Raw genomic sequence first — 12,660 nt, forward strand, 5'->3', positions numbered from 1 at the left:
TCGTCTTTCGGAGTGAAATTTTGAAAAATCAATGATTTAACATAAACAGCTAATATTAAAAGGATGTTAAGGCAATAATTTCATTTTGATTTGACGAAATTTACCATTAAATCCTTTTTGTTTATTTTCAAGTGTTTTACTGGTAGGCCAAAATAGGCCAAAATAGCGTCTTGTAACCCGATACCTTTTAGAACGCGCCTAGCAATGGGAAAGAATACCGTAGTGACAGACCGCCGTGAATTGCCTTAAATTTTTTGATTCTCAGAGTGAAGCATTGTAGGGTCCACCAGATCATCCTGAATTCAATCGAGTGCAATCAACAGTTGCCAGGGGTTATCAATCCTGGCCTGGGAATGCCTCAACTCCTTCATTATGACCCCTGCTAGACATACAGTAAATACTGAAACTTTTTATACTAGGAGAGAAAGGGAGATGTGTTCACAGTGTTTTGAATTCATGGCTAAAACAATGCTGTAGTACAGTAGTTATACAAGAAGATATACTGTATTTGCAGTGGCATGGTGGAGGCCTGGGGTTACAGTGAAACTGCAAAAATAAAACCACTGACTGCAAAAGTTTCAGTATTTAGAGTATTCTGATGGCATACCCTCCAGGCCTAATCAACAAAATCTCATTTAAAAGCTAGAGTATATTCACATACAGCTTGGCTACAAGACAGCTTGCTTGTTAGGGGTTCCACTCACCAATGGAGACACCATCAGACTACAAGTTATCCACAGACATTACAATGACACATTGCTATATAACATGACACCACAGATCATTAGCAGGTACATCTAACAGTCTGCACTTGATGGTCAATCTTCTTGTTTTTTCAAGGTGAAGATGTTGATGTTAAAGTGGTCTGCCATCTGGACTACCTGTAACACACAAAAAAAGAATATAGTTAACCTTTAGAAGACAACACAATATCCAGATAAATGTTGACATACCAACTTAAAGCAACAATGGCTGCTTAAAGGAGCACTTACGACATTACCACTGAAAAGCAGAATTAAGGAGGTTAAGTGCATGGGTTGAGCAAGTTGAATAGGCTCAAGAACATTAAGAACAGTGGAGTTAGTAACAATACAGAAAACAGACAAATTTCCCTATGACAGGTCACACCAAATATATACAAATTACAAATCATTGCAACAAAAATATGAAGTCTTAAATCTTTTGCACTTGTAAAAATATACACTTGTCTAGAAATTTTCTTCAAAATCAGTTCACCACATGTAAATGTGCATTAAGAGAGGTCAGTGGTAATAGTTGGAAAATTTTTTTTGTCTTTCAGACCTAACAATTCCTCTTTAAGAAGGAAAAGCCTGATACTAGTACCCTATTTGGTGTGACTGTTGGTATTTGTATAATGACAACTGATTATGGACTTGAGGTTAGAAACAATAAGAAGGAATGAAAAGTGTAACCAGCCTGGGATTGAGAACACATTGATCTGAAAATGATCAGCCATCTGTTGTACCTGCAATTGGAAGGCAAAAGAAATCAGGGATCCAAAAAAACTAAAAATCAAACTTGCAATTGGACAATCAATGTCATAATATGTCCTTCTGGTAAAGTTTCCATGACACTGTGTTTTCTATTTTCACAGGTGAGCATAATAATATTGTCAACAAGACAATATCTCACCACAAATAGATACCAATTGTAGAAGGCTTGGTCACAAGTAGATAATTAATATACAGAATATGTTAAGTGTGTGAAATTAGTGAATAAAAAGGTTTTATGGAGGTTATGACGGAAGACAAGGGACAGTACACAAGGTGACTTGACTTCTGACACAATGTCTATTGTTTACAAACTTGGTTTTGTTTCTCTCCCCATGGGGTTGTGTTAGCTGCTCTCATGTTCACTCACAGATACTTTCTTCAACTTACCACACAGACACCAAAGTGGATATGCAGCAGAGTGACCATGACTGTGTAGCCAATCAGCAGCACCAGTTCCCACTGTCCGAGTGGCGCCATGCACACCCCCACAACGATCACCATCAGCGGCCAGAGGAGGGCGTTCACCCCTTCACATCTGGTGTTACTCATCTGGGCTATGATTAACCGACACTGAGGAAACAGGAGACCCAACATTGGTGTATCATGTAACATACATTCTGTTATCATCAGGGATTTAATAACGGCAGGGCTCAAAATTTGATACATACAAACTGCCCCCAAACCCAGTGCCACCAAAAGCAATACTTCCAAAAATATCCAGTGGAATGATTAAGAAAAATTAACATGACTTACGGCTATATTTGCGAAAACTGTCCCAGACATGAAGTAGAAGAGACGAGGCTGTTGTTCCATGATGTCTGTGGGAGACATTATGAGCCAGACCACACAGAGAAGAAACAGTAGTGCAGGTGACAGGAGGGGGAGCATCCCTTCATATAGGGACAGATTTCTGCCTGTTCCTTCTGATGTTGATCTGAGATAAAAAGTAACAGACCCGGTAGTAAGGTTAGGATCTTAAAAGAGAAACATAAAATATGTTACAATGAAAGTTAAAGCTTTTGAGAATGTAAATCCCTGTGTGAAGTATACGGAAAATGTACTGACGTACAATATCTTCCTAATGAAAAATATAATGATGATCAAGTAACAATCCCACAAACCTGAGTGTTTCTCTCTTACAATACAATGACAACACTATAGGTGCTAAGTCACTCACCTGTACAGGTTACGTATAGTGTGTGGCAGGCTGATGAACAAAAACCCACCTGGATAAGAACATTAATATAAACAGGTGAGACAAAATAGAAGCAGGGCTAAAAATTGAACATTCGTGCATTAAAGTAGGCAGTAAGGTTTGTAATTAGCTTTTCACATTCCACTTAATACAACCACATTATTCCTGTGCATCTAAATTTGAGGTTAGGTCAGCTTAGATATTTTGCAGCTGAAAGCCAGAGAAAGTACACTTTCCATAATGGACCTAATCAATTACCTTTATACCTTACAATCCAAAAGGTCATAATAGACCTAATATCATAATATAGTTATCAAAAAAAGTCAGATGATACTTGGTGCACTGTCACAACATTTCTGATCACCTCCAGTACAACATGTGGACAAGACAGATAATAGTCAACAATCAATAAAGTTGGGCCCTGACACAAGTTTCCCAGTTTGTTGCAGAGAGTGTTGATCATTGAAGCAGCCAACACCACAAAAGCACCCGCAATATACAAGCTATGCTCGAACTAAATCATGCACTATTCCACCTGTGCAACTAGGTGACATTCGTTATCTAGCTGATTCTACTAAAGCACATTACATGTACATTGTAAAACCATAGGGAAACCCAACAACAAAGTTTGTAATAAAGAATTCTAAAAACAAAAAGACAGGGTTGATTTGCATACATGTACATCTATCAGCTGTTATGTGTTGATGACTAAACATCTAGAGAAGGCAGAAAGGAAAATGTGGGCAGTGCTGCACTTTAAATCAAGACATTTAGAAAGAAAAAGCAAAGCAAAACATACACCACACATATATTTGAAGAACATAACTCAATTTCATTTTCATTATAAATGCTAGATTCTCTTGAACAGCCAGACCTCGCACCCTCATGCATTGCTTTAAAAGAATAGAAAAGAAAGGAAAAGGACAGCACTCTGTTAACAACAACATTTGGGAAAGTGGTGTTATCCTGGGAAGTTGACCTCTGTCCTTCCCACATACCGTAGAAGCTGAACAGGAACAGATAGTGGAAGCGCAGTCCCAGGGGTAGGTGTGTCCGCCACAGGTCCTGGCCACAGAAGAACGCTGCTATGTACATCACAAACATTGCCTGGAAAAATACAGAAATAAAGATTACATATATCAGCCGTCAACTTTGGCACAAGATATATAAATTAACCCTACTGTATGTTTATTTGTTTTTTACAAATAGAAAATTTTCTACTAAGCTTTTTTTACATTCCCTTTACTAAGAATTTTTCCTTTTTCAGATTTTTTCATCGTAATCAACCAGGAACTCTAGTGCATACAAAACCTTTTTTTACCTCCGTACATGGAGGTAAAAAAGCCACCTACCACTTGGCTCATGTCGTAGCCCCATGGTAGAAACAGGGTGCCTGTGTTGTACTTTTCCCAGTGAGTCATAATGAAGCCGATCATCACCACCCACACTACCATGTACATCTGTGTCACTGTGATGCCGTACTCCGTGCCACGCCCAAACATGGAGTAGACGGCGGTGGGGAAGAACATGGTGGCCCAGGAGTCGAGACCGTGATCAAACAGTTCTCCTAGCGGGGAGGAGGACCCTGTACGCCGCGCCTGCTTGCCATCACACCCATCTGTAAAGTGCCAAGAAATAGTTGTAAGACAAAATACATGTTTCTTTTTTACATGTTCTGGAGCTATGTAAGGTGGCAAATTTCAGATCAAGACCCTAGGGGATGTATAGGTATGGTCTGCATGGGTAAGGGCAGTGATACAACCACTCACCAAGTGTATGTGAGAGAAAGTGTGCAAAGCCACACACCAACCAGGCCCAGTTCGGCACCAGTGGGTCATCAGGGTGCTGAGAGCTGGACGCACGAAACTGGGGGTCATACCAGGTCAGCAGGACAAAGTTGAAGATGAGCAGGAGGAATCCCATAAAGGTCATCAGGTTTGGGGCCAACCATCTTGGAAGTCGCTTCACACAAAAATCAAACACAAGTATCAGTACTAAGATATTTGAATAGCATGGACATTACAATACTTGTTTGATTTTGGACTTTTATCTCTATTATGGACTATTACTAGGAATGAGCCTTCTTATTGTTAGTCAGTTAGTTGCACAGTTAGTCATAGTCTGACAGAGAATACCCGTAAGCAGTTAATCTTTCTAACTGTGCATGTGGGTGTGATGCAAACATACGGCTTGGTCTCAGTCGTGCCTAGAGTGTCAATATTTGAGTTTGATCATGACAAGACTCAAGATAAGAGGTTTTATTCCCTTAAAGTGTGAAACAAATATTTGAGATGACTAGACCTGCCCTTAATCTACCATATGTAAAATTATATCATGTCATTGTGCCCTCACCAGCCGTTGGTCACTGCTAATACAGTACATGTAACCATTATATATATTAGTGACACCTCTCAACTGTGATGCCTGGTTCTACCGTTCCGGAAATCTAGGATTTAGACCTCTCACCAACAAGCTAATTACAAGTCAGGTCACTGCTATTTCACATTTCATTTTGTAATAATCATCCTTTTGGAAAATAATCTCTTACCTTTACTACAGCATTCCAGAATGGGTGCATTACATAGTTGGAGAGAGGGGAGGTGTCCACTGAGCAGTACTGAAAGGAAAACATATGTGATCATCAAAATATCAATCATGTTCATTACTTACATAGCTTTCTCATGATCTTTACCTCTTATGTAGGGGGATTTGTTTTGAGGGTGTCTGTTTCTGTACATGTACTTATTTCGATACATGTAACATTATATGCCAGGTAGTTGGGGAGACTGACAAAGGTCCCAAAAAGATGATAGAAAAATCTCCATTCCTGTCTTTTCCTTTCCTGTCAATGCATTTCCTGCTATTTCTGCTATACATGTATATCTGTTGACCTATGGGAGCTAGTGGGAAAATTCATACACAAAACATGGAGTTAAAATTAATTCTAACTCCACAAAATAAGTGAAAAATTTACAATAATGAATACCGGTAAAACAAGAAATTCACACTTATTATTAAGGCATCTTTGATTTCTTGTTCAAACACATGTGCCAAAAATATTTCAGGGGGTATGACTATAATTTGAGATCATTGATTCTCGTTTCTTTCTGTAATGGTGTGTGCAGGTTGTCCCTGGGTGCAAAGCTATCCCAGTGCTAACGTGATTCATGAAAGCACGTGTCTCTGGAAAAGGGGAGCATTCAGTTTATGAACGTAGGGAGGGGGGGTAGGGCTGACATGTATGTAAATGATGTAATACAAGCCGTCAATGTTTGTTAGATGCAGACCTCACTTTAAGAAACAAGATCATTTTATCACATTCAGCGAACCATCGAAGGATTTCTGTCCAGTAAGGACATCGAACTTTGAGGACAAGGTACAGCACAAAGCACCCGGCATGACCCCAAGCCATTATGATGACAAGCACGTGGACACGGCTTGTTTTGGCCATCAGTCCTCTCTAAACTCTACTATTTTTACCTTTCACGTTATCATAAGAACGGGGACTTGCTGCCTACTGGAACCACGGGTAAGAAACAGTTCATCAGGCCAAAGTACTCACCTTGTAACGATCGAAACCCGCTATTTGCTCATCAGTGAGATAGCTCGTCGCCATTTTCAATGGCACTGAATCGGGCTGTCCTTCGTGACTGAATTGTCGCCGGTAATTTCTTTCCCAAAATTAGTGCGAATGTACATCACAGTGTATTAGACAGAAGAAAAATGTTCATATATTAACTTGAAGTCAATTTTGTGTGTGTAACGGTAATAACTAACGTTACGTTGGATGTAGATAAAGTATAGACAGGCACAATATTTGGATACATAAGACGCCTAAGGATAAAGGTCGACAAGCTGTCACTGAAATGACCTCCAAGCAGATGTGTGATGTTTTGGTATTGCACGAGTAGGTTTTCCCACGAGGAGGATTTGCTAACGTATGTGGCATCTAGCCAGGGACAAGTACTAGTACATGTAAGCTAGTTTACCCAAGCTTTTACCTGCTAAGAGGTACGCCTCCAGGCTAGGTGGTATCATCATTCATGATTTGGTATGTCACGTATGTTTGGCCAAGGAGGTTTGGCAGGGACAGGTTGGGCAAGGGTTGGGTTGGGCCAAGGGCATTCCTGATTGGGCAGATCACTTTTATTACCTTCGCGAAGCTTTGCCAAGAGGGTTATGTTTTCAGCGTAGTCTTAGTGTGTTTGTGTCTGTAGACACGATAACTCGAGAAGGCTTAAATGGATTGTCTTGATATTTGGTAGGTGGATAGGTTTAAATGAGACCTAGAATAGTAGAAATGATTAGATTTTGGCCCCTGACAGCTTGTTATCGTACTGCAGCAGAACTTCCAGTTTTTATATCTCATGATCTAGACATGTTAGGGGCTCGAAATCTGGATGATAGGTAGCTCTTGTGCTGCGCAAGTGTGGTGTCATGAGTTTGGGCCCAGTAGCAGCTTGCTCTGGAACTGCAGGGGTGTTTTTTTGAAAATATTTCAAGGAGGATAAATCAAGAACCACTTGAGGAATTGACATGATTTTTGGAAGAAGACAACCATTTCTGACTACTCAAGACTGAGACTTCTTAAAAATGAAGTGTATTTTAATCAGCTTCATTTAATATACCTATGTAGAGTGCTTTGCATGCATTACCATTTGTTTAAACCTCATTGCGTATATAAAATCATAGCAACAATATGTCATAAGTTAGGTGACAAAATGAGGCAGTGATAAATATTATGTTAGTGAATATACATATAACTTTTGCAACAATGGTACTAAATTTTTTTTCTGATCTGTTTTTCTTTTACTTTGAATGACCAAAATGAAACCAATCTATCTGTACTTCTTATACTAGTACTTCACTGGACGGTGCACCTTATGAATTTAAATGGATGTACATTTGCAATAGTACTGCAACAAAACAGGGTCATTATCTACCAGGACAGTTCACTGTCACATAAATACTTTTCTAGTGAGGCAGTTATATCTATTACTCAATTGTTACATTAACATCTTTGACCGATGCAAACACATGTGTACATGTAAATAATAATGTCCTTGTCATATCATTACTGCTATGACCAAGAGGAAGAAAATAAGCACAGGAAGGAACTTCAGGTTTTCACTAAATTAAGCTGCTGTAGTAAAGGTAATGTTACTACTGGTAGTATTGTCCATCTTGTTTTCACTGTTTGACGGGACAGAATAGAAGAAATGACAGACATAAGGAATATGACTATGCAATTTCAGCAGTCACAATATATCAAGAATCAGTGTCTACACATGCACTGGATCTTTTTCAGGCCAGTCAGCATTGACAATTCTTCCTACTGAAGAGTATGAAAGCAAAATCTAGTTTTCTACTTTATTGCTGTTTCATCTCTATTTGGTACAATGTTGGTTCATGACCTTAACTGTTACAATTCCCGACTCTATTTTGCCATTGGGTAGCTGGTCCCTATGTAGCGCCCAAAGCGGTGTGTTACAACATCGACATCGTAATCTGCAAGGCTGAGTCTGTCCTTCCCGTCACCAACCAGGAAACACACTGTGTAAAGTGCGAGTTCAAACTCTGGGCTGGTTCCGATGAAGGAACTACCTACTGGCTTCACGTTGCCATTCCAGGTGAACTGGATGGTGATCAACTGGTCGTAGTTATCTGTACCCTGGAGAAAACAGTGACAAATGACAATTTGAAAATGATGTTGCATGACTGTTGGTTTGGAGGTTTTGCAATGTACCTCCAGATAGCAGGAAACAGGGAAGGTTGGAGGAAAGTGGTTACACAGAGTATCTGTGGTGCCCCAATGGTTGACCAGAGGCATATGACCGTGGTGATGCATAATACAGTTACCATACATACAAGATACAGTTACCACTGCCCAGCTACATACCCTGCTTTTAAAGCCAGTGTAGTCAATGCTTCCTTTCTTCTCTTGAAGGTAGAATTGGACCCAGTTGTGGAGACCAGTCACTTCCTTGTTCCTGCCTCTGGTCTCTCCCACAAACACATGTTCAAATCCTGAAGAATCCCTGTATGACAAAATAAGAAAATCTGTTACACAGACAGAAGATAAAAATTTCATTGCTTCATAAAATGGAAAGCAATCAGAATCAAAATCATCACATAAGGGAGGGCTGTCTATGTACAGGTTCATTTTTGGGTGAGGAAGTTTGAAATGTGACTGGCAGACAATAGAGACACCTACATCCTTCCTCTTGTCCTGGAGTACAGCTTGAACCACAGATCATACAGCCTCTGCTTGAAGCCTTCCTCATCCTCTGGTACCAAGTCTGCAAGAAGTCAAATTTCAGCATCATATTTCCAGGTTTACAGACAAAAAGAAAACTCGTCTCTCAACATCACAGAACCCACATTTTACAGAAAACTTGGGACCTTTTATCTTTTGGGACTCTTTTAGAAAAAGAAGTCAAACCCAACAAGCTAGAATTTATAGTCAGCATCTAAACTAGTATCTACATTAGTCACATGTTTAAGTGTTGTTTGTCTTTTCAATTTGCAATAAACTAAAAAAAAAAACAGTCATTGCACATACTGGCTAATTAACAGTGCATACTGGACAAGCCACCCCACCCACCTTTCCCAGCCAGGTACTTGTGTGCCTCCTGAAAGACATCTGTTTCCAGACAGGCATTCAAGAAGGTCCAGTTCTCCTCCTCCTCTTCAGCTGTGACCTCCTCTGACTCCCCAACTTTGTGGGAGTAGTTGTCCAGCAGGGAGATAAAGGCTAAAGATAGATACAACCATCAGACTAGTAAACTGGTGGATGTACCAACTACAAGATGAACATGTACAATGCACCTACAATGTATTAAATGGTATACCAGCTCAAAACAAAACATAGTCATGCCACTGCTAGTACCAGAGTTATCAACCTAGGAGTTTTACAAAATTTGTTTTATTCTAGAGTTATCATAGAGTGGTACTCGCTACCACCGGGAACAGTAGGGCATCCTCAGATAGTGTGTAGTTAGATTTGCAAATGTTAGGTGTGATAGATCGTTCAGTGTAATATACATTGTAACCAGTTGCAAAACTGGTGTTTTACATCAAGGGCCAGTTATACTACTAAATACAAAACCTTTGCCAGAAGAAGTTTCAATGTACATGACTTTGTAGATCTTCTATACAAGGCCAAAGGCTGAACGTACCTTTGAATGTAGGTATACTGTGCAGTTTATCCTCATCCACCCAGGCAAACAGAGGGTCCCTGGCCATGTCCTTTGGGGTTCCTCCTTTCTCCACATACCTGGCACGGCCCTGACAAAACAAACATTCAGTTTATATCTATGTACTGATCATTACCATTAGTGTAATAATAAATTCCCTATAACCCTTAGTAAATAATGATTACCATAAGACAAAGTACATTCTCTGGTACAACTTCTTTGATAATAGGACATAATACATTAATAATAGTCAGATGTTTTAGGTAGCTCCACTATCTTTCATCAGTGACTGGGAAAGCTGTAATTCTTTGTATGTCAAATATGATCTGTGAGTTTTCATTCTTGAGCCTGCATTTGTGGTTTACTTACTTGGGTGTCAATTTCATAGTCCCTGCCAGGCTGTAGTCTGTTGGTGTCCAGTTCCCAAAGCCTGGTACAGATCCCTGACAGGCTGTCATCATAACTGGATTGAGTCAAACAAGGATGTTATGTTACAAATTGAATTATAGCACCCCTATGTTCCAATGACTTAAACTAGGTTCCAACAACCAGAACCCAACCCTATGTCAGAACATAGGGGTGTCGGCACATATAGTATAGGGCTGTCTCTTTTACAATCAAATATGCTTGACAGGTGTGTCTATCTTAGGCAGGCTGAATTTGGTAATGCTGGATTCTGATTCCAGACATGCTAGCACATATCATCAACCATACTGTTCTACATTCAAGATTTAATGACCAGTGGTACTGAGGTATTCATACGTTTTCCCAACCTCATTGACCACTGGGGATACCAGGCTATGTTGTTATATAATACAATGGCTAAACATGGCAAATGTACCAAAATCTAATTTTGGGATGATAACAGTCAATGTTGGTTTGTATCTAGGAGATTATGAAGGGATTCCTGAAATTTGATATTGGCATAAATGTTGAGACAACTAGTACGTGGGCAAAGGACACCGTCTTTGCTGTCTTCTGCCTGTACCGGTAGGTAGTCATATGTACAGCTGTTGCCAAATGTACATTATAGAGGTGATATACAGGTGACAAGACAACAGTGGTGAATTATCAGCACAGCTGTACAGTGATCTACAGTCATTGAACTGTGACACCCATGGTGCCAATTCAAATACTGTGAAGAGGAAGAACAGGACAGAATAGGCACAGAGTGGAAGATTGAATAAAATGATATAATTTCAAGTACCATAGAGGATGACAGTGGAAGGATTACACTACACTCAGTTCATTGTAATAAACACCATGGAAGAGAAATACACAACAGTTAAAACCTTGAGAAAGGTAAAAAAAAAAAACACTGCAAAAGATTCATATCAACTGAAAACAAAGCTGAAGTTGTTAGTTCATAGATGTTAAATGTGAGGTTCAGTGCTGAGTACATATGTGTGCATCAGTCCCAGTTTAGCTGAGCCTGTGTGCTGCACCATAGTAAGTACCTAATGGCTGGGTCGACTACTACATCTTGGACAGGATCTGGATCTTCTATGGGCATGCTATCACCCTCTCTCTCCTGACCTTGATCCTCACTTTCACGATCATCTCTTGGCTCCTCAGGCTGATCCCGCTGGATCCTGTTATCCTCTGGTGTTGGATCGACGACATATTTGTTGCCTGGAGGCTGGTCTTCTTCATTAGCCCCAAAACAGGCCTGGCATAAAGCAGCTACTACATTAGCCATGTTGGAAGAAAGTTAGATAGAAAGAAGAAAAGTATGAACCAACACCCACTAGACAAAGACAGGATGCTACTACCAGATGATGTCAACTTCCATGTCAAGGGTCAAGGGTTAGGTCACCTGTCAAAAGAAATGGGGAGAATCACTGTTAGCCTGGGGTGGGGGTTGGCCAGCCTTCAATTATCAGGTTTAGTAATGCGTAACAGCTGTAGCAACAAGAGTAGAGAAAGAATGTTGCCTGGGGGAAAGAAGATTAGCAGCTCTACAGGGGGTGGACCATTGATAAATGAGGGGAATGCAAATGTGACTGCATCAGTTTTGCTGGAACCAAAGTGGTTAAAAAATCCTACAGCAAAAAGGGCATCAAAATTATTAATGTTACATACAAGGAAAATGGTATAAATCACTGAAATGTGCAATATCCCATATAATTCTTTAGAAATTAAAGCTTGAAGGGCTTTAAACAGTAACTGATTCTCCTCTCCTGAGTGGAAAAGTTCTAAACAGAGCAAAACCACACAACTTTGAGAGCAAATTGCCTTACATGTAAGGGTTATAAAGTCCAATGTAAACAGGAAACCATGTGCGGTGAGATCAGAGGTGCTTAGTTACAAAACTAGTTCAGTCTAATTACAAAAGGTTCCTGTAATAGTAAGACCTTGAATCCAACACAACAAAGCGTACAGAAATAAGATTCTAGTAGTAATACTTCTTCATTTTGCATTACATCTGTACTTTTCTCCCCTTCTGCCTGTGCTGACCCAAGTAATGACATGTATCATTCATAGCCAATAAATAAAATGATGTTTCAGTCACTGAGTAACATTATTTCATTTACAACTGAACACAAATAATGATAGATATATCTATAAAAGATTGCATTTAATTGTAAAAACACCCGGTGTGTCTATAAAATAAATTTTTAGATATTGCCTGCCCCACCCAACACTTAGACCTTAGAGTCTAGTTAATCATTGTTTTAGAATCACAAGAATATTCTCACCCATCTGCCATCCTTGTCACTGTAGACAACTGCTCAATCAAGTTCAAAGAGAACAG

The 12,660-nt window shown here is 39.7% G+C and overlaps 2 protein-coding genes across 3 annotated transcripts; both read right to left on the reverse strand.

Annotated features, from left to right (window-relative positions):
- Positions 1–244: 244 nt before the first annotated feature.
- LOC109485882 (ethanolaminephosphotransferase 1-like) lies at positions 245–6,364 on the reverse strand. 2 transcript variants are annotated; one of them, XM_019789552.1, is made up of 10 exons: positions 6,272–6,364; positions 5,258–5,326; positions 4,479–4,671; positions 4,062–4,327; positions 3,708–3,816; positions 2,692–2,740; positions 2,268–2,448; positions 1,902–2,084; positions 1,438–1,486; positions 245–881 (listed from the first exon to the last, which is right to left on the reverse strand). In XM_019789552.1, the coding sequence occupies exons 1-10, from the start codon at positions 6,323–6,325 to the stop codon at positions 856–858; spliced, it is 1,179 nt and encodes a 392-aa protein (XP_019645111.1). In that variant the 5' UTR covers positions 6,326–6,364; the 3' UTR covers positions 245–855. The 2 variants fall into 2 exon arrangements, with proteins under 2 accessions (XP_019645111.1, XP_019645112.1); XM_019789553.1 differs by lacking the exon at positions 1,438–1,486.
- A 1,718-nt stretch (positions 6,365–8,082) lies between these two features.
- On the reverse strand, positions 8,083–11,998 carry LOC109485949 (poly(U)-specific endoribonuclease-B-like). Its single transcript, XM_019789653.1, has 7 exons — positions 11,363–11,998; positions 10,275–10,368; positions 9,888–9,996; positions 9,314–9,463; positions 8,924–9,008; positions 8,609–8,747; positions 8,083–8,380 (listed from the first exon to the last, which is right to left on the reverse strand). Exons 1-7 carry the CDS (start codon positions 11,602–11,604, stop codon positions 8,147–8,149), a joined length of 1,053 nt encoding a protein of 350 aa, XP_019645212.1. The 5' UTR covers positions 11,605–11,998; the 3' UTR covers positions 8,083–8,146.
- Positions 11,999–12,660: the final 662 nt, after the last annotated feature.

The sequence above is a fragment of the Branchiostoma belcheri genome, unplaced genomic scaffold, assembly GCF_001625305.1.
Source record: "Branchiostoma belcheri isolate BF01 breed outbred unplaced genomic scaffold, Haploidv18h27 scaffold79, whole genome shotgun sequence".
NCBI lineage: Eukaryota > Metazoa > Chordata > Leptocardii > Amphioxiformes > Branchiostomatidae > Branchiostoma > Branchiostoma belcheri.

What these genes read in the sequence shown, in the direction of transcription:
- LOC109485882 (XM_019789552.1), bottom strand. Translation starts at nt 6,325, where the DNA reads ATGGCGACGAGCTATCTCACTGATGAGCAAATAGCGGGTTTCGATCGT. An exon ending in CGGGTTTCGATCGTTACAAG is followed by an intron (nt 5,327 to 6,271) that starts GTGAGTACTTTG and finishes TTTTCCTTTCAG; the next exon opens with TACTGCTCAGTGGACACCTC. An exon ending in CTTTCTCTCACATACACTTG is followed by an intron (nt 4,328 to 4,478) that starts GTGAGTGGTTGT and finishes GGCACTTTACAG; the next exon opens with ATGGGTGTGATGGCAAGCAG.
- LOC109485949 (XM_019789653.1), bottom strand. Translation starts at nt 11,604, where the DNA reads ATGGCTAATGTAGTAGCTGCTTTATGCCAGGCCTGTTTTGGGGCTAAT. An exon ending in ACTATGAAATTGACACCCAA is followed by an intron (nt 9,997 to 10,274) that starts GTAAGTAAACCA and finishes TTGTTTTGTCAG; the next exon opens with GGCCGTGCCAGGTATGTGGA. An exon ending in CAAGTACCTGGCTGGGAAAG is followed by an intron (nt 9,009 to 9,313) that starts GTGGGTGGGGTG and finishes GACTTCTTGCAG; the next exon opens with ACTTGGTACCAGAGGATGAG.